At 37.9% G+C, this 27,800-nt stretch overlaps 1 protein-coding gene across 2 annotated transcripts in view; it reads right to left on the reverse strand.

The window, feature by feature from the left end:
- gtf2h2 (general transcription factor IIH, polypeptide 2) overlaps window positions 1–27,800 on the reverse strand; it is a 102,447-nt gene that overhangs the window by 35,440 nt on the left and 39,207 nt on the right. For both annotated transcript variants that reach the window (XR_005634376.1, XM_039759250.1), the window contains exons 7-8: window positions 18,757–18,811; window positions 15,697–15,802 (exon numbers count right to left, since the gene is read on the reverse strand). Coding sequence is in view for 1 of the 2 variants with exons in the window: in XM_039759250.1 (XP_039615184.1) it covers window positions 15,697–15,802; window positions 18,757–18,811 (161 nt within the window). In the remaining variant the exon portion in view is untranslated. The remainder of the gene's footprint in view (window positions 1–15,696; window positions 15,803–18,756; window positions 18,812–27,800) is intronic.

Genomic DNA, 27,800 nt, shown 5'->3' on the forward strand with positions numbered 1-27,800 from the left:
TTCTATGCGGTGGTGTGCTAGGGAGGCAGCATAATGAAGGACGCCTCACGCCTGAACAAACTGGTGAGGAAGGCAGGCTTTATTGTAGGCATGGAGCTGGACAGTTTGACATCCATGGCAGAATGACGGGCGCTAAGCAGGCTCCTGTCAATCATGGAGAATCCACTGAACAGTATTATCTCTAGACAGAGGAGCAGCTTCAGTGACAGACTGCTGTCACTGCCCTGCTCCACTAACAGACTGAGGAGATCGTTCCTCGCCCACACTATGCAACTCTTCAATTCCACCCGAGGGGTAAACGTTACCATTATACAAAGTTATTGTTAACATTAATTTTATTTTAATTTTTTTTCATTTTTATTACTATTTAATTTAATATTGTTTCTTTGTATCAGTATACTGCTGCTGGTTTATGTGAATTTCCCCTTGGGATTAATAAAGTATCTATCTATCTATCTATTGTCTGTTATACCTTCATTGTTATCGCTCTTTAATTTAATATTGTTTTTATCAGTATGCTGCTGCTGGAGTATGTGAATTTCCCCTGGGGATTAATAAAGTATCTATCTAAATCAAATTCAAATTCCAGAACCTGCCATGCACAACTGTAGCAGAAAACTTTTATGCAGGGGTCCCACCAAATCTGGCCCTGGAGGGCCACAGTGGATGCAGTTTTCATTCTAACCCTTTTGTTAATTAGTGACCTGCTTTTGCTGTTAACTGTTTTTGAATTCATTTTAATTGATTTGTCTTTTAAAATTGGTTCCCCTGAATTTCTTTATCGTTCCTCTAAATTGCTTCATTTTTTCCATAAATGGCGCCCAAACAGAACTGAAATGTGAAGTGAGTAAACCAACAGAAGACCAACTAAGTCAGGGCCTCAAACTCCAACCAGCTGCTCAATTAGGCTCCAATTCTTGTTGTTAATTAAGCCCATTCTTTAACTACATGGCTTGCTGCTGTTCTCATTATGCAACAGCAAACATTTCTGAAATAGTTAATTTTCTCTTTTCTAAGAGCACTGTTAAAATGTTTTGAGGACCCAAGCAGATCAACATTCCTGAGATCTTCACCATTCATTATTTTCAGATATTGTATGATGGACACATTTTGCTGGTCATGTATATAGTACATTAAAATAGTGGCCTATACAGTATCACAAAAATAAAAGAGAAACAAGAGCATTAAACTAATGAAATACATCCACATTAGCAAAGAGAATATCTTGCATATTGGCTCAAACTAAAAAGTGTATCTATATCAGTTTTGCAAAAAAAGAAACTACGAGAGCAAAGAATATAAGTCCAGCTCTTTTCCTCATTACTTCTCCAAATACATGATAACCTTTCACCCTAGGGACGTGGCTATTGATAGCTACCAAATGTACTTTAATAATAATTTCAAAACTCAGACTATTCTTTTCTTCTGGTATAATTTCAATTCCTTAAAATATTTAGACTAACAAACATTCATTTTATATTTTCAATATAGCTAACTAGAAAAATTATTTGATAAAGACCTGCAACAGACTGAACAAAACAGAAAATGTTTCTCTGCATTAACAACATGAGTACAGAATGGGTGTGACTTTACCACAACTTACAGTATACATATTTTTTCTAATACTAAACTAATACAATATGGCAAATAATCAAATGCTGCCATCAAAGAAATAAGAGAATAAAACAAACTTTCTCATGGCATGCCCACCCATCCCATCTAAACCATTTCAAGAGGATGAAAACGTTTAGTGCATATTCAGAATAAAGAGTGAGACAGGCGGACTAAGAATCGAGTCTGCAAATATTATTCTGACCACCTGACGAAGCACACAGTAGCATGCTACCTTTCCACATTTTAGCCAGGTACAAGTAAACTATTTATTTGCACTGCTGAAAGGTCAATTAAAATGTGGTTGAAGGGTTTCCAAACAAGAGGCAAGAACTAACTTAGCAGCAATTCATCTTAAAGAAAACACCCACTCTTAGATAAAAGTGATGGAGAAGAGCTGATAGGTCCAGAAGTACGTGAGGGAGAAACAGATAGTTAACAGAAAGAAAGGAAAGCAAACACGTAGCAATAGCAGCTCAAAAAATACAAACTGAAAAACAATCGCAAAACATATGAAGAAATGCTCTAAAATTATTTCAGGGACAAAGCTGACAGAAGGATAAGTGACTAAGCGCACAGCATAATTTTTGAAAGGGGAAAAACATAGGCAATCTACAAACTAAATAGGGTAGTACTTCAGGATTTTGGAGGGTGCATAATTGTTTTTGTGGTTAATTTTCCAAGAGAGGTGAGGGAGCGGGGAGCTCATGCTGAAAGGTAAAAACACCTCCATAGGTGTTGCATATAGGGACTTCCCAGGTTTTAGAGATTGCTCTAAGGCAGAAGTTTCGAAACTTGATGTTACAAAAAGGGATGGTTCGTGGTTGCATTATCAAGGCTAAGCACATGCAGAGTATGGAGAAGTGATAGGCCTGTGAACAAAACGTAAAGCAGATGACAAACCAACCATGATGACTCCAAATGTTAGATACAAACTCTCTCAGCTTTACTAGTTCAATAGTTGTTACTGAAGAGAAATCACAATATTTGGCCTCGATTGGTTTGAAGTTGAAGAAATTTACATGTCACCTGGAGACTTCACACATCAAACACAAACAAGGACAAAAATGTCATGCTCAGCAGAGCCACATTATCAAAATGCATTCGTGCTTTCAGATGTTCTACTTTCTTTCTTCAAAACAGTCCATCAAATGTGCCAAAGCAGGAAAATTAATTCTCCTTGCCACTAAAGATAGTTTAAACGATGACTGATGAAGCAACATCTAGCAAAATGTTAAATAATGCCAAGTGAGGGGTGCATTTACGACATGTCAAAAGATACAGAGAACCAGGTCAGTGACAAAATTTTAAGACTTTAACTTCAAATGGATGAAGCAACTGACAGCAAAAATGACTGTTTATTTGTAAAATGCACCAAATATGCTAATGTCAATGATCTGAAGGAAGATTTGCTTTTCGGCAAACACGAAACTAGCAGAACCATTACAAAGAGATTATTCTAAATCACAGATACTTACTTGAAAGAGTCTAATCTGAAATGGGAATATTGTGTGAAGATCTGCATAAATGGGGCTCATGCAATGGTTGTAAAACAAGAAAGGCTGCAGTTGTTCACCAAGCACATTTTTCCAGAAGTGCAATGGACACACTGTAGAATACAGAGAAGCACTTACATCCAAACAGCTTGAGCTAGGCGGTGTAATAACAAATGTCTTTGATACAGTAAACTACGGTATTATCAAAATAAGACTAGTCAAAGCCTGAATTATTCATTAAGATCAGTAAACTTCATAATGTAATGATTTTGTGTGTGAAAAGTCAAATTTCAGCCATACAAAAACATTTCAGAGCTATTTCTCAAAAATATAACTGGATCAGAAACCCTTCCAGTGCAACATCAGCTACTGAATTCAGCACTGCATAATAGGAACAGTTCATTAATCTATGATTCAATAAGGTCCCAGGTCAAGTGCAAGACCCTGGCTATTTAGGATTGGAGCGGTGAAGACTGCTAAGCAGTGGAAGAATTTTAATAATTAATAATCAATAACACGAAAATGCAAGAGGACGTCATAATAAAGTGGGATTTGAGAAAGAAATTCTTTAACTATGTTAATTTTTGTCTTCAACAATCAGGTCAGATTGGGAAGCATGCACTGGTAACAGCTTGGGATCCTAGCTGGCAAACCCCCAGGCAGACACGCAGCCCAGTCCCCAACCTCCAGAAATAACAACTGGCTGAGGCAGATAGAGTCATGTGGGGATCCCCTTGGTTTGGTACAGCCACTTGGGTCCAAAACCATGAGGATCCTGTGAGCCAGATCACCCTCTGGGAACTGCACCACATGGCCGTAGTGCCATAACTGACACTCCCTCACAATTAGCAACTGCTAGCGGTATCTGCGGATTCTCTAAAGAGATACAGTACCAAAGGAGTCCAGTCTTCGTCTCAGGTCAGTGGACAGCATCCATGTCTTGCAACCATATGTCAAAGGGCAGTGTGTAAAATACTTAAAAGGTCAGTATGAGATTTTCAGTTCTTTTCTACATGCACACTAGTCTTTACAGGAAAGTGGCTTGCATGTATAAAAGTTCCGTTTTTAGATGTGGCTGAGGCAGTGTGGAAGATTCCATCAGGCAGCATGGTGTTAAGGAGTCTGACAGCTTGTGGGTAAAAACTATCCTGCAGCCAGGCAGATCTGGCTCTGATGCTGCAGTATCTTCCCTTGGATGGCATAAGTGTGAAAAGTTCATGTGAGGGGTGTAAGGGGTCCTGCACAATGTTGCAGGCCTTGCGGACACTGCATTTGTAAAATATGTCCTGTAGTGAAGGGAGAGGCTCCCCAATAATGTTCTCTGCTGTCTTCACTATTCTTCGCTAGGCACTTGTGGTCGGATATGTTGCAGTTGCCATACGAGACAGTGATGCAGCTGGTCAGAACACTCTCAGTGGTGCCTCAGTAGAACATGGTGAGAATGGAAGGGGGAAGACTTGCTCGCTTCAGCCGCCTCAGGAAGTATACAGTTGTGATTGAAAGTTTGTGAACCCTTTAGAATTTTCTATATTTCTGCATAAATATGACCTAAAAACATCATCAGATTTTCACTCAAGTCCTAAAAGTAGATAAACAAAAACCAGTTAAACAAATGACAAAAATACTATACTTGGTCATTTATTTATTGAGGAAAATGATTGAATATTACATATTTGTGAGTGGAAAAAGTATGTGAACCTCTAGGATTAGCAGTTAGTTTGAAGGTGAAATTAGAGTCAGGTGTTTTCAATTAATGGGATGACAATCAGGTGTGAGTGGGCACCCTGTGTTATTTAAAGAACAGGGATCTATCAAAGTCTGCTCTTCACAAAACATGTTTGTGAAAGTGTATCATGCCACAAACAAAGGAGATTTCTGAGGACCTCAGAAAAAGAGTTGTTGATGCTCATCCGGCTGGAAAAGGTTATAAAACCATCTCTAAAGGGTTTGGACGCCACCAACCTGCAGTCAGACAGATTGTGTACAAATGGAGGACATTCAAGACCATTGTTACCTTCCCCAGGAGTGGTCGACCAACAAAGATCATTCCAAGATCAAGGTGTGCAATAGTCAGTGAGGTCACAAAGGACCCCAGGGAAACTTCTAAGCAACTGAAGCCTCTCTCACATTGGCTAATGTACATGAGTCCACCATCAGGAGAACACTGAACAATAATGGTGTGCATGGCAGGGTTGCAAGGAGAAAACGACCCTAAGCACACAAGTCATTTTACCAAAGAATGGTTAAAGAAGAATAAAGTAAATTTTTTGGAATGGCCAAGTCAAAGTCCTAACCTTAATCCAAGCGAAATGTTGTGGAAGGACCTGAAGCAAGCAGTTAATGTGAGGAAACCCACCAACATCCCAGAGTTGAAGCTGTTCTGTACGGAGGAATGGGCTAAAATTCCTCCAAGCCGGTGTGCAGGAATGATCAAAAGTTACTGGAAACGTTTAGTTGCAGTTATTGCTGCAAAGGGGGTCACACCAGATACTGAAAGCAAAGGTTCACATACTTTTGCCACTCACAAATAATTTAATATTCGATCATTTTCCTTAATAAATAAATGACCAAGGATAATATTTTTGTCTCGTTTGTTTAACTGGTTTCTCTTTATCTACTTTCAGGACTTGAGTGAAAATCTGATGATATTTTAGGTCATATTTATACAGAAATACAGAAAATTCTAAAGGGTTCACAAACTTTCAATCACAACTGTAGTCTCTTCTGGGCTTTCTTGATTAGTGATGAGGTGTTATGTGTCCACGTAAGTCCCTCAGTTATGTGCACACCGAGGAACTTGGTACTCCTAACAGTCTCCACATCTAAACTGTTGATGCTGATTGGGATGTGGACAGGATGTGATTTTCTGAAGTCCACAATTATCAATTTTGTCTTGTGGACATTAAGAGATAGATTGTTGCCTTCACACCATGCGGACAGCCATTCTACCTCATCTCTGTATGTTGTTTCATCATCATCCCTGTTTATCAGTCCCAGCACTGTCATATCATCCACAGACTTGATAATGTGGTTGGTGTTGTGCATGGCTGTGCAGAGTCAGCAGGGTGAAGAGCAGTTGACTAAGCACGCAGCCCTGCGGCGCTCCAGTGCTCAGTGCAATGATGCTGGAAGTGTTGCAGCCCATCCGAACTGACTGGGGCCTCTCTGTCAAGAAGTCCAGGATCCAATTGCAGAGGGTGGTGTTCAGGCCCAACCTGCTAAGTTTTACAACCAGCTTTTGAGGGATGACTGTGCATGTGCTTAGACACACTGCTGATGGCTGTGCCTAAGAGGTCATTAAAGGCCTGGATCATGATTTTTATCCAGGACACTCGCAAGCCCAAGCACTCACTCAGTCTCTTGAGAACCCCGATCACAGCCTTCATTGACTCTGCGAAGATAACAGCAAAGTCAAGATCAGTGAATTGTTCTTCTCCAACAGATGCCCCACAGCCGCTGGAACAAAAGAACTTGCCCAACACCCACTACATACAAGCATTGAACAGAGAAGGAGCAATAACACACACCTGACGAACCCCAGAATCAGCTGGGAAAAACGCAGAGGTCCTGCCTCCACTCTGCACAGCACTCACAGTACCAGTGTACAGGCCAGCCATGAAATCCAGCAACCTTGAGAGGATCCTGCAAAGTCTCTGGATGTCCCACATGGCAGCCAGATCATCTGAGTTGAGCGCTTCATGAAAATCACCAAAGGCTGCAAAGAAACTGTGCTGATACTCATGTTTGCACTCCATAAGAATCTTCAGTGCCAGGATGCGGTAGATGGTAGACTTCTTAGGCATAAAACTAGACCGCTCCAGTCGCTGGCAGGTGAGCAAGTGATCACAGATCCTATTGAAGATGACCCTAGCAAGGACCTTACACGGCACCAAGAGCAGTGTGATCACAATCTAGGCGATCATCCTTCCCTTTCCAGATAGGGATGACAAGTCTCGTTTTCCAGTCAGTTGGGATGACACCACTCTCCCAAATGGAGGCAAAGATTGCTTGCAATACCAGCAGGACAGCCTTACCACCAGCCTGGAGAAGTACACCCTGGATACCACAGATCTCCGAACCCTCAGCTCAGCTGGTTCACCACCTGTGCAATCTCAGTGAGATTGGGTGGTTCACAGCTAATTGGAGGATCAGCCTCAGGAACTGTGGACCCAGATATATCCCACGTCCTAACCGGAAGGATCAGCTTTAAGCAGCTGCTCAAAGTAGCCAGGCCAACAGGTCACAACTGAAGTGTCATCCATAAGGGCAGTTCCATCAGCCACCCTGACTGCGACTCTCAGAGTAACAGATTTGGATGTGTGCAATTCTTCAATTCCTCTGTAAGCAGGATGTGGGTCACTAGTCTACAGATGGTGTGTCACTTGCTCACAGATTTTTCTAACAAATGCCTCCTTATCCACCCTCACAGCCATCCTTCTCAGTTCCCAGTACAGACCGGAGTTGCCATCAATCTATGCACTGTAATTCCTCTCAATGATATCCAGAGTGCCTTGTGAGATGAAACACCTCCTTCTGGGAACACCAGTAACACAAACTTCAGCAATACCGGTAATTAATCAAAAACGTCAGCAAGACTCCTAACTTTATTTCGCTATGAAGTGGTGGGTCTCTAGCCTTTTGCCTTATATCAAGGTAACTGAGGCACACTTGTTTTAAGAAACAGAATAATACAATTTATACAGTGCAGTATTTACGTTCATGTCTGCATTTAATGTTAATTATAGGTATATACTCATTTTAATGAATTTCACAATCCTTGACAAGTGATGACAAAAAATAGTCTACAAAAGTCTATAAATACTATAAAAGTTTACTATGGATATTAGATAAATTAATGTAAATTTGACATAGGGTTTAAGACCAATGTGTAAATACAAAAAACAACAGTATAACAATATACCATCAAAAATATATAGGTTAATTTTGTATGGCAAGTTCCTTTTCACAGATAGAATACCAGTTTTAAAAAAGTAAATGATGATAATAATATGATTTATTAAGTTACTTTAAAATTATAAAATTGCAAATTGCTAACATTCAGAACTTTTTTCCTTGCCTTTATCTCTGAATACAAAGAACCAATCCGTTGTTTGGGCTAACTCACTCAACACTAACAACGATACTGAGAATTATATGAATCATAAGGATATATGTATATACAAACACGACTGCTAAGTTGTATGATCTGGTTTTTCTATGCATTTCTATATAAGATGGAAAATAAGATACAGAAACAAACATGCTAAAAAAGAAAAAAAAAAGTATAAAAAATAAAAAGTAATACCACAAATCTGCAAATAAAATTAAAATGGACATGCAGTGTAAAGGCATGATTTATACCTCCTCATCAACCCTATGCTGTTGAAAGCAGTTTATGCCTTTGTGTGTGATCATCATTTACATACTGTGTTTATATTTTTAACGGTTACAGTGAGATGGAAGAGTCTAGCAATGTTATGGGATGGCAGTTAAAGAAGGAAAGAAGGACAGATGTGTGCCATGTTGAATTAGTGGGTGGCCCTCTTGCCCGGCACCTCCAGAATCCTCCATCTAAATCTCTGGTCTGCATTTACTGTACCTCTGCAAAGTGATCAAGAGACATCTCCCATATTTTAATTTAATTATTGCTTTATTTTTCCAAACCTCAGAAAACTTTCTCAGTCTCACTGTACTACCTGCTCATCTATTGTTTGATTTCAAACTCCTATTAACTATATATAAGGCTTTTGAGTATTGTAGACCATATCTGTATTTTGGAATGTCTGTCCCCCTACATTTCTCAGTTTACTCCTAAAACATTGTTTTGCTTTTTAGTCCAAGATCAAGCACATACACTGGTGAGGCAGTTTTCTATACTAATCCAACAAAAACCTAGAATGCTTTGCCAAAAGAGAAGTGCCAGGCTACAAATATAAAGCATTTCAAAAAAACTTCAACAAGCCAGCTTTTTTAATTTGGCCTTTTTTAATTACTTGCACAGGCTGTAATAGATCATAAAAGGCAAGGCATACAGTTTGTAAGATTCGCACTGTGCAGTAACCTCCTCTGTTAGTTCTATTTTTTCTAATTTATTGTAGTGGTGCTGTGCATCTCTGCCAGCTGTTAAGTCAACACCAACTGCCTGTGATGCTTGAGAGAAGTTCAGAGGATATCCTGAATTGGAACTGTGACTGGACCGAGGCAGTCACATGTATGTGTATGTTGGAATGTGCAGAGCGGACGGTGTGGGCTTTGGCCTTTCTTTGGCCATTTGACTGTGCAATAGTCATTTATTAAAATGGACAAGGACATGTCCATTTGCTTCTTATTTAATTTTAATACATCTTCAAATTCCTTTGTACCTATTTTTTTGTAAAGCAATTTAAGCTACACTTGTAAGAAAATGTTATACATAAAATATTATTTCTGAACAAATGTTAAGGGCCTGATTAGGAAAAATGTCTATTTACATATAACAAGATGTTTACAGCATATTGCTTGATAATCTTTTTGAAATGACAACTTTATTGTTCATAAAGCTAAGTAGCATAATAATTCAATTTTATTGTGTTCAAAACCTAGGCTAACATTTTTTTTAATACTAAGCCAAAGTTCGTAAAGCATTTTTTTCTCCCCTTTCCTTAATAATTTTTAACACAGCCCCATTGTTGGCCATAAGAGTGCTATTTAAATGAATTTGCCATTTTTCTACTCATTGACTGTTTATTTTTTTTTTTTATTTTGAGAAACATTTTTCCCAGATTTTATTTTTGTTATTTTTATACATACCATTTTTTAATTCAATAAAATATAATATATATATATATATATATATATATATATATATATATATATATATATATATATATATATATATATATATATACACACACACAGGGAGTGCAGAATTATTAGGCAAGTTGTATTTTTGAGGAATAATTTTATTATTGAACAACAACCATGTTCTCAATGAACCTAAAATACTCATTAATATCAATGCTGAATATTTTTGGAAATAGTTTTTAGTTTGTTTTTAGTTTTAGCTATTTTAGGGGGATATCTGTGTGTGCAGGTGACTATTACTGTGCATAATTATTAGGCAACTTAACAAAAAACAAATATATACCCATTTCAATTATTTATTTTTACCAGTAAAACCAATATAACATCTCCACATTCACAAATATACATTTCTGACATTCAAAAACAAAACAAAACAAATCAGTGACCAATATAGCCACCTTTCTTTGCAAGGACACTCAAAAGCCTGCCATCCATGGATTCTGTCAGTGTTTTGATCTGTTCACCATCAACATTGCGTGCAGCAGCAACCACAGCCTCCCAGACACTGTTCAGAGAGGTGTACTGTTTTCCCTCCTTGTAAATCTCACATTTGATGATGGACCACAGGTTCTCAATGGGGTTCAGATCAGGTGAACAAGGAGGCCATGTGATTAGTTTTTCTTCTTTTATACCCTTTCTTGCCAGCCACGCTGTGGAGTACTTGGACGCGTGTGATGGAGCATTGTCCTGCATGAAAATCATGTTTTTCTTGAAGGATGCAGACTTCTTCCTGTACCACTGCTTGAAGAAAGTGTCTTCCAGAAACTGGCAGTAGGACTGGGAGTTGAGCTTGACTCCATCCTCAACCCGAAAAGGCCCCACAAGCTCATCTTTGATGATACCAGCCCAAACCAGTACTCCACCTCCACCTTGCTGGCGTCTGTGTCGGATTGGAGCTCTCTGCCCTTTACCAATCCAGCCACGGGCCCATCCATCTGGCCCATTAAGACTCACTCTCATTTCATCAGTCCATAAAACCTTAGAAAAATCAGTCTTGAGATATTTCTTGGCCCAGTCTTGACATTTCAGCGTGTGTGTCTTGTTCAGTGGTGGTCGTCTTTCAGTCTTTCTTACCTTGGCCATGTCTCTGTGAATTGCACACCTTGTGCTTTTGGGCACTCCAGTGATGTTGCAGCTCTGAAATATGGCCAAACTGGTGGCAAGTGGCATCTTGGCAGCTGCACGCTTGACTTTTCTCAGTTCATGGGCAGTTATTTTGCCTTGGTTTTCCACACGCTTCTTGCGACCCTGTTGACTATTTTGAATGAAACGCTTGATTGTTCGATGATCACGCTTCAGAAGCTTTGCAATTTTAAGAGTGCTGCATCCCTCTGCAAGATATCTTACTATTTTTGACTTTTCTGAGCCTGTCAAGTCCTTCTTTTGACCCATTTTGCCAAAGGAAAGGAAGATGCCTAATAATTATGCACACCTGATATAGGGTGTTGATGTCATTAGACCACACCCCTTATCATTACAGAGATGCACATCACCTAATATGCTTAATTGGTAGTAGGCTTTGGAGCCTATACAGCTTGGAGTAAGACAACATGCATAAAGAGGATGATGTGGACAAAATACTCATTTGCCTAATAATTCTGCACTCCCTGTGTATATATATATATATATATATATACATATATATATATGTATATACATACATACGTATATATATATATATACACATATATATGTATGTATGTATGTATGTATGTATGCATGCATATATATATATATGGATGAAAATCCACAAGTAAAACCATATGTTTGTATGGTTATTTTTATATATTTTAAGCCATTATACACTCTCCCACACTGTTAACTTTACGTGTGTGTGTATATATATATATATATATATATATATATATATATATATATAAATAAACTGCTCAAAAAAATTAAAGGAACACTTTGAAAACACATCAGATATCAATGGGAAAAAGAAATCCTCCTGGATATCTATACTGATATAGGCTGGGTAATGTGTTAGGAACGAAAGGATGCCACATCATTTGATGGAAATGAAAATGATCAACCTACAGAGCCCTGAATTCAAAGACGCCCAAAAATCAGAGTGAAAAAATTATGTGGCAGGCTAGTCCATTTTGCCAAAATTTAATTGCAGCAACTCAAAATTGCACGCAGCACTTTGTATGGCCCCTGTGTTCTTGTATACATGCCTGACAACATCGGTGCATGCTTCTAATGAGATGACAGATGGTGTTGTGGGGGGATCTCCTCCCAGATCTGGACCAGGGCATCACTGAGCTCCTGGACCGTCTGAGGTGCAACCTGGTGGCATTGGATGGACCAAAACATAATGTCCCAGAGGTGTTCTATTGGATTTAGGTCAGGAAAGTGTGGTGGCCAGTCAATGGTATCAATTCCTTCATCCTCCAGGAACTGCCTACATACTCTCACCACATGAGGCCAGGAATTGTCGTGCACCAGGAGCCACTGTACCAGCATAGGGTCTGACAATGGTTCCAAGGATTTCATCCTGATACCTAATGGCAGCCAAGGTGCCTTTGTCAAGCCTGTAGCGGTCTGTGTGACCCTCCATGGATATGCCTCCCCAGACAATCATTAACCCACCACCAAACTGCATGGCTTCTCCAGACCCTTTTACTTCTGTCACGTGCTCAGGGTGAACCTGCTCTCATCTGTAAAAAGCACAGGGCACCAGTGGTGCATCTGCCAATTCTGGTATTCTATGGCAAATGCCAATCGAGCTGCATGCTGCTGGGCAGTGAGCTCAGGGCCCATTAGAGGACATGGGGGCCCTTGGGTCACCCTCATGAAGTCTTTCTGGTTGTTTGGTCAGAGACATTCACACCAGTGGCCTGCTGGAGGTCATTTTGTAGGGCTCTGGCAGTGCTCATCCTGTTCCTCCTTGCCCAAAGGAGCAGATACTGGTCCTGCTGATGGGTTATGGACCTTCTATGGCCCTCTCCAGCTCTCCTAGAGTAACTGCTTGTCTCCTAGAATCTCCTCCATGCCCTTGAGACTGTGCAGGGAGAAACAGCAAACCTTCTGGCAATGACACGTATTGATGTGCCATCCTGGAGAAGTTGGACTACCTGTGCAACCTCTGTAGGGTCCAGGTATCGCCTCATGCTACCAGTAGCGACACTGACTGTAGCCAAATGCAAAATTAGTGAAGAAACAGTCAGAAAAGATGAGGAGGGAAAAATGTCAGTGGCCTCCACCTGTTAAACCATTCCTGTTTTGGGGGTCATCTCATTGTTGCCCCTCTAGTGCATCTGTTGTTAATTTCATTAACACCACAGCAGCTGAAACTGATTAACAACCCCCTTTGCTACTTAACTGACCAGATTAATATCCCATAAGTTTCACTGACTTTATGCTATACTCTGTATAAAAAGTGTTCCTTTAATTCTTTTGAGCAGTATATTATTAGCCTATACAGCTCTAGGTACCTGACTCCCTGATAAACAAGGCTTGAGCTGAGAGGGTTTTTCTGCAGCCGTGGGAGGCTGGGATAGTAGGCTGCTTGCTGGTTGGATTTATTGACATATTTACAAGACAAGAGACGCTGATGGAGAGGTGCGAGCGGATTTAAGGTGGGCTGGATTTACGAGGTTTTTTTGGTAACTCTGGTGTTAACTTATTCACTAAAAGCCACAACATCAAAATAACTGATTACTTAAATGGGGTTAATGGAAACTTTACACAAAATTTTTTTATTGTTTTTCCACATGCTAGGCATCAGCATTTTCAAGACATTTTAGCTAAAAAAGCAATGTTTTACTAAACAGTTACAGATGGTTTTACTTTCAGATTACTTAAAATATTCAACCTCAAGTCATTTCCAGTTGGCTTACCTTAAAATGGCTACTATTTTTTATTTTTTTTTTTAATTTTATTGTAATCATTCCACACAAAATAGATACATATTTACAAAAAACAGGATTGAAAACAAGTCACCCCCCACCCCGAGAGAGAGAGAGAGAAACAGACAGCATGGCCAATGGAGTAAAACTTAAGGCTTGTAAACATACCTAAATTGATGAGTTTAATAGGGCAATAGAGATGAATGGAGAAGAAAAAGAAATGTGGAGATAGGTGCATTAAGAGCTTATTCTAAAGTATTATTGATTAGATCCTGACAGGTTTTGAAAAAATTCTGTACAGATCCTTTAACTGAATATTTGATTTTTTCTAATTTCAAATAGTATAAAACATCTGTTTCCCACGGGCTTAAAAGAGGAGAGTTAGGATTCTTCCAGTTTAGCAAAATAAGTCTGCATGTCAAAAGAGTAGTGAATGCAATCACAGTTTCTTTGTCCTTCTCCACTTTAAACCCATCTGGAAGAACACCAAACACTGTTAATGGGTTAGGAGGGATTGTGACACCAAGGCTGTCTGAAAGGCACTTAAAAGCTTTGGTCCAAAATGATGTTAATTTGGTGCAGGCCCAAAACATGTGACCCAGTGAGGCTGGGACTTGATTGCAGCATTCGCAGGTTGGATCTTGCCCTGGAAAAATTTGGGACAGTTTTAGGCAAAACAGATGTGCCCGATATATAATTTTCAGTTGAATAACTGTATGCTTTGCGTATATGGAGTTCGAGTTAAGTCTCTGCATTGCTGTTTACCACTCCTTTTCTGATATATTGATTTAGAGATCCCATTGTCCTCTTGGATCTTTAAAAGGGAGGGACTGTAAAATAATTTATATATTGCAGATAGTCCTTGAAATTGAGCAATATTTTTTCCGGCATGGAGGAGGGTGCAAGATGAGGAAAAATCGGGCAGGTTCTGTTTAACAAAGTTCCTAATTTGAAGACAGTGAAAGAAATGTATGGCTGGAAAGTTACATTTGGAATGTAATTGTTCATAGAATGCAAAGATGTTGTCTATATAAAGATCTCTAAGCAATTGAATCCCAAATATTCTCCAGCTATTAAAAACTGCATATGCTTGCGAGGGTTGAAAGAGGTGGTTCTCTTGCAGAGGTGCCACAGATAAAAGATTCTTTATCTTAAAATGCTTTCTACATTGGTTCCATATTCTGAGTGAGAGAAGCACAATTGAGTTATTAGTATATTGCTGATAACTTGCATTTATTGGGACACAAAGCAGGGAATATAAAGTAGTACTGCAAAAATGGCTACTATTGATATGAAAATATCACTGAAGAAAGTGACTGTGAAAAGAGACAAGATCACATGATCTTCTCTCAGGAAAGACAGTGCCAAGAACCTCTGGAAAACCCCTAATGATTTTCAACTTTGTTTTACAGCTATAAACATGTTTCTGAAACATAACTCTTAACAATGGAAGATATATTTTGGATACAAAACCTATTATGTTTCTAAGTGAATGTATTAATTTTGTGATTTATGCTTCTTCTAGTGTCCTACTGCCCACAATTACAAGTTGCTGGTGGAGACTTTCCAACAATACATGTTTCTTGAGAAAGTGAAGGTACATTAAAATTGCAAAAACAATTAAAAAAGTACCAGAGGCATCCTTTAAAAAAATTAGTTAAGTACAGGCATAATGGAAAAATAATATATAAGAACATTGTAAAGGAGAATTCAACCTGTAAACAAAATGTGTCAGCTACAATGGTGCTTACTATGGCCAAACCTTTCATTTGTTTCTGACTCTAAATACAAGCTTAATATATTTCTTGATAAATTAATATAAATATGGCCACTAGCTGTTTTACAGAAAATTCTTTATGCTCCAAGAAAGAAGTAAAGAAAGTAGCACTTACTTTAAATTTTGCATTGCCAAACTGAGTGAATTATAGAGTGAAGGCTCCCCAGAACATGTTGTGTCCACAGCTCTTTTTAGTGCTTCTATATGCTTTTTTGGGTTTCCTACATTAAAAAATTAAACAAGAAAGGACACAAAATGACCACAATTCAATAAAAGAATATACTTTATATAACATAAAAAACACACAAAATAAAGAAGTTATGAAAAAGATTTCACATATCCAATTCTCACTACTTTCTTGGATTTTATTCCATGTCCTTCTGCCATTCTTATACTGTGCTACTGTTTGATAGGCAAAAAAGAAATACAGGTTAAATTTCATTACAACGAACTCCCTGGGACCTAAAAAATATTTCGTTATAACGAAAATTTTGTTGTAATGAGATTCTGTATTTGTTACTAGAGTGCTTTCTTTAACTTGCGCCCAGGCATTTGCAATCATTTCAATAGCTTCTTTTGTGTTAATTTTAATCTCTTCCTGCCTACAACTTATGCTGACGAGAATTGACGAGCAATAAGCAAAAACTATCACTGAAAACCGCAGGAAACAAAAAGGGCAAAAAAAAAAAACAGTATGAGGAAAGTTCGAAGAAAGAAAAAAAAATTACAATGTTTGTTTGGGGATCACTGTGCACAACTGAGCTACGGCCACAGAACTAGCTGCTCTGCGGATGACTCATTCAGGTATTTCAAGGTCTTTTAGGCACTTAGTTATAATGAAAGTATCTGCTGAATGTACTTCGTAATAACGAGATTTCTACAGACTCGCGTCATATGGGGAAGCTGTCGGGACAGTTTGAATTCAGCTTTGGAAATACTTGAGGGAAAAGGGTAAAAATACCCATATTTGAACGATTTTGTCATATAAAACACAATGGTATTAGTAAAAAAAAAGTTCTCAAAATTACAGGAAACAGCAGTAAAGATGAACTTGGATTACTGCTAATATCACACTAAAATCTCCCTTAAAAAATAGGGTTCTATTTCTTTTTTTTTTTACTTCCTCCCTTGTACATTTTTGTACCTAGCCATTTTCATTTCTGAAATGGATATCTACCCTTCTTGCACAACCTACCACTGATTAATAAATAGGTCAGTATACCAAGTACTGAAATACTGAAGTTACATTGGCACAAAATAAAAATGCATGCTTATAAAAGTCTTCACAATTCATTGCAATATAATTTCTTTACTCAAAGCCAATTATTTCTTTTTGTGGAATATTTTGGTACTTCACTTTATCTTTCTTGTTAATATTTCTATCCCTTTGCTGCTGTGAAAAGAGATCACATGATCTTATCTCAGGAAAGACAGTGCTAAGAATCCCTAATGATTTTCAAGTAAGTTTTACAATTATAAACATGTTTCTAAAAACATAACTCTTAACAATAGAAGGCATCTTTTGGAAACAAAACCTATGATATTTCTATGTTAAAAAATCCAGTTAAAAATCCTCTAGCACTGTTATACCAGAAGACCCAAGGAGTGTCTGATGTAAAGAAAACAACCAGAGAGCTGAGCATAAATAGAGAAACACTAAACTGAGTATCCACTATGAGATATTGCAGGCTAAAATAACAGAATACAACACCACAGTCCATCTTGAAAGGCGCTGCTATTTCTCTAAAATTATAAAAAACAATGCAGAGTTTTATTCTCTATAATTGATCCGTCTGCTAAACCTAGTTCACTCAATGGAATCCCTCCATAAAAATTTCCAATGAAACTTGTGAGGCTATTGCTATATTTTTAATCACAAAATTAATGATATTAGAAATAATATAGTACATCTCCCCAATACTGATCCTCTTAAATCCCGGTACTCCATTTTAAACAAATGAAGCTCTTTCACCAGGTTGATTTACGTGATTGATATAAAATAATTTCTCAACTGAGACCCTCCACCTGCGTCCTTGACCCAATATCAACAAGTTTTTTCTAAGACGTATCTGGTGTGCTAATTTATAGTATTCTTCACATAGTAAATTCATCATTAGATACGAGAGTCTTCCCAGACTGTTTTAAGACAGCTGTAGTTAAACCCCTGCTCAAGAAAAATAATCTTGACTCCTCTGCTTTTGAAAATGTTAGACCTATTTCTAACCTGCCTTTCTAAAAATAAAATTCTAGAAAAGGCAGTTATTATGCAGCTAAGTGACCACCTCAGTAAACATGCTATTCTCGATAAGTTTCAGTCAGGTTTTAGAACAAATCACAGTACAGAAACTGCACTCGAAGTAGTTAAATTCAGCTTAGACTTAAATACCACACCTCCTCCACAATGCCGTGTACAATGTTCAATGTAATGTGTTTAACTTTGAGTGTAGTAATTCCTAAATTAATTTTACAGACACTGACAAAATTGAATTATTTAATTGAGAAATGATTTCTAGAAAAATATGACAAACATGCCACAGCATCTGTGTCAAAGGATTATGCTTGGACCCCTGCTAGCTGGATTTCTTGGGTGAATCAAATACCAGTGATTTAGACGTTTGAGTCAAATTAGACATTGTGCATTTATCTTTCATGCACATATTCTGTATATAACAAAACTGAATGGATTACTTTCAATAAAAGCAGCAGTGATGAAACAAAGACTGAGATGTGGAGCTGAAGATTCAAGCTGCCAACAGCACCGAGATGTCACCTGCACTGTACGTGGATTTTTAAAAATTTCCAAAGGATGCCCATATGCTCTCCGTCAGTAATCACACAAGGCAACTTTTGTGTCTCAAATACATAATTTCACATCTGTACATTTACATCCCTATACATTAAACAAAATTTAAATGAAAAGTGAATGTGCACTTTTACCATACCTCACTTTATCATTTTATGATACAATCATTCTTGAAAATGTTGAATATACTGGATAGTAAGCACTCATTTAACAAGCAGCTGGATAAACAGTATACAAACCATACATGCACTGGAACCCAAATTAATAGCAAGCTATTGTAAACAAGCAATGACTATATTTTTAAATTCTTTAAAAAGTTGAATAAAAGTTATAATAGATACATTAACTTTTTTCAACTTAAACTATACTGACCTGCGAGATCTGTAAGCTTTTCTGCTCGTTTATTTTTTGTTGCAATTATACCTAGCTGGAAAAAAATAAAAATTATTTCAGAAAATGTATAAAAGCACAAAAATATCCTTAAAACAAATCAACAATGATCGTATACTACTGACATAATGTATACAACTTAAGAATGGAAATGCAAGATAATAGGCAGGAGACAAAGATTAGCGGACAATACTTCGCATGATGGGAATCCATCACACCAATCCCTTTAGAAAGCAGTAGGAATAATAGCTCTTGTAATGTGTATTTGTAACATTCCAGAAACATAACTTATGATAACAAACCTGGAAAAACACCTCATATTAAGGAGGCAGAAAAAAAAATTACAACATTTGAAGAAAAGGTTTAATGTAGACATTCTACATGCAAAGTGGTATACTCAGGTAAAAGGAAACTCAATTAAAAATGCAAGGTCAGTTAGAACTTGTGCTGTTAAGATTAACACAACATTCTCATCCTCAAAATGATGAACGGAAACAATTATGATACACAGGTTTGCTTCCCGGTTACTCCCTGTGTATAGTTTCCATGTTCTCCCCGTGTCTGTGTGGGTTTCCTCCGGGTGATCTGGATAATTGTCCCAAGTGTGTGCTTGGTGTATGGGTGTGTGTGCCCTACGGTGGGCTGGCGCCCTGCCCAGGGATTTGTTCCTGCCTTACTCCCTGCGTTGGCTGGGATTGGCTCCAGCAGACCCCTGTGACCCTATGTTAGGATATAGTGGGTTGGATAATGGATGGATGGATGGATAAAATGTTAGGCTATTCAATAAATAAAATGCAGAATATAAACCAAGGAACACACTGAAGCTATAATCTACTAAGATTTCACCTGGATTTTCCGGCCGACAGCGTAGACAGCTTCACCTGCCGAAAGTGTTTAGTTAATTTAGAGTTGGTCGAGAAAATACGCAAATTGGAGGACTGCGTTAGAAACCTGATAGCAATTAATAAAATAATAATAATAGCAGGGTTAATAAAATAACGGTGGGAGGTCAAGCTTTTAGTTACAGGGCCCCTAAACTGTGGAATGGTCTGCCTGCTACTATAAGAGATGCTCCTTCGGTCTCAGCTTTTAAATCCCAGCTGAAGACTCATTGCTTCAGTTTAGCATATTCTGATTAGAGCTGCAGATTAACTGTACAGACTGCATCTCTGTTGTTAGTCATTACCACTAAAACATAAGTAACATGATAATTATAATTGGATACTAACCTTCACCTATTCTGTTTCTCTTCTCGGTACTCAAATGTGGCACTTGGCCAAGTTGTTTTGCCTGCCTAAGGTAGAGTCATCCCTGATGGAGGATCGCAGGAATCGTGGGCAAGAGGGGTCCTTTCATCAGATTGGCTGTCCCAGTGCTGTTTCAGCCGTGGAATGGCCAAATGGGGAAGGCACTTTGATGGATGAGGTCTCCAGGATTCTTAACATATCCAAATCATACTATGTGATATCATCTAGTGTCAAATTCTGTTACATACTTCTAAAATTTTTATTTTTATACTGTATTGAGGATTTGTTCTGTTCTGTGTATTGTATTGACCCCCTTCTTTTTGACACCCACTGCACGCCCAACCTACCTGTTCCATTTTTTCTTTCTTTTTTTTTTTCTGAGTTTTTCCTCGTCTTCTTAGAGAATCAAGGCTGGGGGGCTGTCAAGAGGCAGGGTCTGTAAAAGCCCATTGCAGCACTTCTTGTGTTATTTTGGGCTATACAAAAATAAATTGTATTGTATTGTATTGTATTACTCTGTGTAATGTGGGTTAAAATCCGACACAAACAAAAGTAACAGAAGTGATAGAAACTGTTAATGGAGCAGAAAAGCATTTACAAAAATTAGAGTATATTCTGTACTAAGAAACTGAAAAAATTCTTCTTAGCCCTTTGCACTCTAAGCTAAGATGGGATCTCATTCAGGTACTCCACTTCCCATTTCTCTTATAAAAGAAGTGATTATATATATATACCTGTATATCTATATGTTTTTTATAACTTTAACATTTTATATTTATTCACTTATTACATCTTATTACCTGATGGTTCAGTTGGAAATGTACCTCAATATTCAATCAATTTTTGTATAACACATTTCCGATTAACAATCCAACAGTACTGTATACATTTACATATATACACGTCTAGTACCTGATAGGACCACCTTCTACAACCAGAACAGCTCAAACTATTTAGTTTGGATTCAACAAGGTGCTGGAAACATTTCTTATAGAATTTGATCAAAATGTAATATATTTTCTGTCAAGAGTTCCTAAAGAGTTTATCATTTAAAAATAATTTAACACTGTCAATTCTTTTGTAATCAAACATTCAATATTATGAATTTTAAATTAAAATGCGACATTAAGCAATAAAAAATATGTAAATACAGATTTTTTTACTAAGTAAGTCATATTTCATTAGCCTTCATGTTGTTATTTTTTGATAAATGCACATTATTTCATAGTTCTGGCATCATGACCAAGTTCTGGATGGAAAGTATGAATATTGCAAAGGTAAGATTGGATGCAGCCGTGTCCTTTATTACTTAATATTTACAGGGGCTTTTACAATGGTTTTGTCTTGAAGGGGCTTGTTTCTTTTGGTTTTTTTTTTAAATAGTACTTTTGTGTCAGTCTTCACTTTTTATAATTTTTCTATTTTTACTTTTTTAATAATAATAACTGTGTCAAAATGAAAAACCTATTAGAAAAAATGTACCACATTTTAAGCAGTATATTGTGGTTTGTTTGTTTCTCTTTCTTTCTTTCCATCACTGAACAGGCTATATGCACACTCTCTTCTGCATTCCACATCATCCAGCTTCCTAACTTCCAGTGCTGATATCAAAACAAACTAGCTGTCTACACCATTTTTCACCCGATCACTTCAAAATGTACTCATACTTACAGTAAATGACTTAAGTGGCATTATTTAAATATTTTGCCAAATATCAGGAGCTAAACAGGAGTACAACTTCAAACTATATATTTCAAGCTAATATCCACAATTACAAAAGTAAGGTCTGGATGTACTAAAACTTGGGTCTGCTATGAACTTACATTGGACAAATATGCAATTACATTAGGTTGCTTTTAAAATAAAAAAATAAAAAAAAATAAAAAAGATTCTTAATAATTAGTCATTAAACCAAACAAAACAGTGCATACCAAATTGCTGCTTCATTGTAAGGGTCTCTAATTGTTTCCTCAGCTGGAGAACCTCCCCTCTGACAGACATATTTTCATCTAGCGTTAGGCAGACAACTGCTAGATCCAGAGCCGAAGCGTAATCGTCGTCCTTAAGGATTTTATAATCCTCCTCCTCATCCTCATCTCAGTCTGTCCCTTTCTCCTCTCCCAAACCTCCAGTGTTGAATGTGGAAATTGTTCCACTTATACAATGCAGGAACTGCTTCTTATTCAAAAGTTGCCACCCTGTTTCAGACTGTGACTTGCGAAAATCCTCTTTTTAAAAATGTTTCCTGCAAACTCTAGAATGGGGATGAACTTTAAGGCTTTCTCTCCAGATAGTGACGATCAATTTAGATCAGTTTCTGCATCAGAGGGAAATGTATGATATCTAACCTTGTTGTACTTACTGGAAGCTGAACATAAAGGAACAAAACAATGTTCAGCTAATGAGTTATCTTACAGATATTTTCACATATGTAGGACATATTTCATGTACATACAAGATAGGGTCTATCCCATAAATTTTTTCACTATGTGGTTCAGTTTCCGTAGTATCTGTAAGCTGAAATTTAAACTTATTTTTCTCAGACATTCCCGCCACTAAACAAAAATCATAACTGCAATACAGAGAATGGATGCGACTTAGCTGGCTGAGATTTCACCAGAACTACATCAGCACTACAGTGTGAATATAGCCTATTTGGGAACATGCAATTCTACTGTGTCTCAGAGGAAGCCACAGCATTCTCTCTTTCCATCACTGAATTGGAAAACATGCAATTTTGCAGTGCATCTGCAGAAGCCACAATACTCTTGCTTGTATTAAAAATATGTGACACCATGTGCATTGTCCCTTAAAATAATAAACCAAGTGGTTGTTTTACCACGATAGACAACAGACTCTACAAAATTAACTACAAGCTATTACATTTGAATTCTAAGAAACAGGGAGATTACAGTGCATATATAAAATAACCCCTGGAATTTTTCACATTTTACAATTATACAACATTAATTCAGTAGATTTAATTTGGCTTCTTAGACACTGGTCAATGGAAAAAGACTGTTTAAGGTTAAAGTAAAACAGATCTCTGCAAAGTGGTCTAAGTTAATTAAAAATATAAAGCACAAGATAATTGATTGCTGAAGTATTTACCCCCTTCCAAATTATTTTTTAAGTATTGCACCTTTGGCAGCAATTACAGCATTAAGTCTGTGTAAGTAAGTCTCCATCAGCTTTACACATTTGGGACACTAATTTCACTCTCCATTCTTCTTTGTGGAATGCCCAATACACTGGTACCTCCACACACATTCAAAATATGGACATCTGTACCATACCAGACCAGACCAGTGGTGAAAAAATGAAAGCACAGATTCAAAGAAAATGGTCAGAAAACAAATATCCTTTATTATAGTACCAGTAAAACCAAAAATCCAGTGTCATGCACTTAAAAAAAAAAAACTCCACCATTACCAATGAAATTGAGATATACAGGGTGAGCCATAAAGACGTACCACATTTCAAACGTTTAATCTACAAAAACACAACAAGATAAAGAACATTTCATTATGACACAAGAATTTTTTCACTGTGTTTTAAAAATTATGTCTTCAAGGTAGTGGCCATCATTAGCAATACACTCTTTGAGACGATTTCTGAACAATCGCATGACTTGGGAGGAATAGCGGCGATTCCGTGGTGAATAGCATCCTTGAGGGCTTCTAGGTTTTGAGGTCGGTGTGCGCATACCTTCAACTTGAGATAGCCCCACAAGAAGAAATTGCACAGAGCGAGATGAGGCGAACATGAAGGCCACCCGACATCATTGCGCAGGGAGACATCTCCCATAAAATTTGCATGGATCTGCGTGCCTTATGAGCCGTTGCTCCATCCTGTTGAAACCAGGCATCCACTATATCTACTTCATCCAGTTGGGGCTGCAAAAAGTTCTCTAGCATTTCAATGTAACATTCTGAAATGACGGTGACCGTTGCTCCCCCCTCCTCAAAAAAGTAAGGGCCTACAATGCCAAAATTCTGCAACAGCACACCAAACTGTAACAAGTTCATTGTGCGGGGGTCTCTGATGAAGTTCACAAGGGGTGATTTCAACCCAATAGCAAAAATCTTGCTTATTTATGCAAACAATCAAATGGAAATGTGCCTTGTTGCTGCCCTTGACAGTGGCATCTCGATGATGGTTTGCACAATGTTCTCTCGCAACACTCTACAGCTCTCCCAGTCTCTTGCAGTGATTTCCTGCACTACCATCATTTTGTATGGTTAGAAATTAAGGTCCTCATGCAAAATCCTCCTCAACAATGTGTTGGAAGTGCAGAAGGAAGAAGCATGTTTGCACGCTGAACATCTAGGGGACTGCAAAATTGATGCCCTTATAGCTTGGATGTTTTCAGATGTTCAACTGACTGAGAACGGCCTCGAAATTTTCTGTTCAATGTTATACCCGTCTGTCTAAATTTAGCCACCCAATGAAGAATTGTTTTCCGATTTGGGACATCACTATTGAGGAATGCTGAAGTGAGTTTGGAAAGCACATTGCTTAGTGATGATGGATTTTTTTTTTTACTTGAAGAACGCTTAGACAGCGAAAGCATGGTGTCCACTGGACTAAGGCATGTTGCAGACTGAAAACTATAAGGGATCACCTATTAAAAGGACCCCCACCCCACCTCGCACAAAGTCTTCATTTTGTTTTTCTTCAGCCATTCAGAGGTGGATTTGCTGGTGTGTTTTGGGTCATTGTCCTGTTGCAGCACCCAAGATCGCTTCAGCTTGAGTTGACTAACAGATGGCCGGACATTCTCCTTCAGGATTTTTTGGTAGACAGTAGAATTCATGGTTCCATCTATCACAGCAAGCCTTCCAGGTCCTGAAGCAGCAAAACAACCCCAGACCATCACACTACCACCACCATATTTTACTGTTGGTATGATGTTCTTTTTCTGAAATGCTGTGTTCCTTTTATGCCAGATGTAATGGGACATTTGCCTTCCAAAAAGTTCAACTTTTGTCTCATCAGTCCACAAGGTATTTTCCTAAAAGTCTTGGCAATCATTGAGATGTTTCTTAGCAAAATTGAGACGAGCCCTAATGTTCTTTTTGCTTAACAGTGGTTTGCGTCTTGGAAATCTGCCATGCAGGCCGTTTTTGCCCAGTCTCTTTCTTATGGTGGAGTCGTGAACACTGACCTTAATTGAGGCAAGTGAGGCCTGCAGTTCTTTAAACGTTGTCCTGGGGTCTTTGTGACCTCTCGGATGAGTCGTCTCTGTGCTCTTGGGGTAATTTTGGTCAGCCGGCCAATCCTGGGAAGGTTCACCACTGTTCCATGTTTTTGCCATTTGTGGATAATGGCTCTCACTGTGGTTCGCTGGAGTCCCAAAGCTTTAGAAATGGCTTTATAATCTTTACCAGAATGATAGATCGATTAAGTGATTTCTTGATTGAAACAGGTGTGGCAGTAATCAGGCCTGGGGGTGGCTACGGAAATTGAACTCAGGTGTGATACACCACAGTTAGGTTATTTTTAACAAGGGGCAATTACTTTTCACACAGGGTCATGTAGGTTTGGATTTTTTCTCCCTAAATAATAAAAACCATCATTTAAAAACTGCATTTCGTGTTTACTTGTGTTATATTTGACTAATGGTTAAATGTGTTTGATGATCAGAAACATTTTGTGTGACAAATATGCAAAAGAATAAGAAATCAGGAACGGGGCAAATAGTTTTTCACACCACTGTATATATTTGTAGTTGGAGATCCACAAAGGGAGAGAATGAATCATGTATCATAAAGTAGTTTTTATTCCTCAGCTTTCAGCTCCTGCCGGGAGCCTTCATCAGAGGATAATGATTAGACATACAACAATCAAAGGCAATATACAGTAATCCATCCTCAATCACGGGGGTTGCGTTCCAGAACCCCCCGCGATAGATGAAAATCCGTGAAGTAGAAACCATATGCTTGTATAGTTATTTTTATATATTTTAAGCCCTTATAAACTGATTGGGTAGCTTTTAAGCCATCTGCCAATAGCGTCCCTTGTATGAAATCAACTGGTCAAACAAACTGAGGAAGCATGTACCATAAATTAAAAGACGCATTGTCCGCAGAAATCCGTGAACCAGCGAAAAATCTGTGATATATATTTAGATATGCTTACATTTAAAATCCGCGATAGAGTGAAGCCGCGAAAGTCGAAGCGTGATATAGTGAGGGATTACTGTATAGCAAAATTAGGTGGGGGGTGTAATGAGGTGGGGATAGAAGGGTGTTGGTGATTGAGTTCAATTGATTATGAGGATGTTGTTCTTCTTAAGTTTGCATATGCTGGGTTCATACCCAAAAGTCTATTAATGACGTTTTTGTTTGATAGCTAAAATTCAGCCAGCTCTCTGGCACTTTTAGTACTGGCCTTAAATCTTACTTGTTGAAAGCTCAGGAATAAAAACTACTTTATGATACATGATTCATTCTCTCCCTTTGTGAATCTCCAACTACAAATATGCAAACCGTATCACAAACCTTCACTTCCATACACACACACATACACTAGCCGGTTCGGGAGATTTCGTGAGTCAGTGGTATTTGTATATATATATACACACATACATATATATATATATGAATGATTCATATCTTTTATCTATTCCCTCATGTCTGCTTTTCAAACACCTTTTCACAGAATTGCTTGGAGTGTTTGCTTGTCTTCATTGTGCTGGTTAGGCAAGGATAAGGACTCCCTACAAGTTGGACCTTCCAGACATACTGTAGGTGCATTTACAAAAGACTACTAAAACCCCTTGACTACAGACAGGAGATCTACATTTAATTAATAAGACTTCTAAAACTAATTGGTTATACCAGTGATGATTTAGGTATGTCATGTTTATGTGATAAATCTTATGTTTAATTAATTTTGATTACTTAGCAAAGATCTGTTTTTAATTTGACACACTTAAGGTTGTCAGTGATTGTGACTCCAAGAAATGTAACACGGCTGAACTTCTCCACAGTATCGTGTCTGAATTAGATGGCAGTATGGTGTTCATCCTACTTGCATAAGTCTAACTGTAAATCAAATTTAACTCCCCTCCAGAGCTTGAAACTACATTCTGTCGATTTGAAACGCATTGGCGTGACTCTTTAAACCAGGCATGTCAAACTCACTACTACTACTACTACTATTGGTGGGCCACTTCGACTGCCATGTGTGTGTCAGTGGGCCTCACTGTAACAAATACTATTATACAAAGTTACTGTAGCTTTCTTTCCAATACTGAAAACCTTAAAAAAATGTAAAACTTAAAATTTAAAGAAAAGCAATTTATTTCCATACAATCTCTGTACAACAGCGTACAATTAGAGTCTTAGCCTCTTAGCTAGGTCCTTATATTATTATATTATATTATATTCATTGCTTATATAGGAGTCTTACAGTCTGAGATCTATTTCTTTTGTCCCGACACATGGCATCTCTTGTTAGTAACCACTTTGTCAATATTAGGCTTGAAATCTTGTGCAGCTGCAACTTTTATGAGGGATGAAAGGTGCTCGACAGTAAGTCTTGAGCGATGTGGGGTTTTGGTAGCTTTCATTAAAAAAAACAATTGCTCACAAAGGTAAGTGCTTCCGAACATAGACAGTACTCTCGATGCCAACTTACGGATCAGCACATACGAGGGTGGCAAGTAAGCATACAAGCCTGGCACACCAACTTTGTTGTATTTTGCCTTCAGAACAGAATCTGACTGCAGTTCAATCAATTCCATTTGGATATTCTCAAGCGCATTCTCCACGT

The sequence above is a fragment of the Polypterus senegalus genome, chromosome 7 (assembly GCF_016835505.1).
Source record: "Polypterus senegalus isolate Bchr_013 chromosome 7, ASM1683550v1, whole genome shotgun sequence".
NCBI lineage: Eukaryota > Metazoa > Chordata > Cladistia > Polypteriformes > Polypteridae > Polypterus > Polypterus senegalus.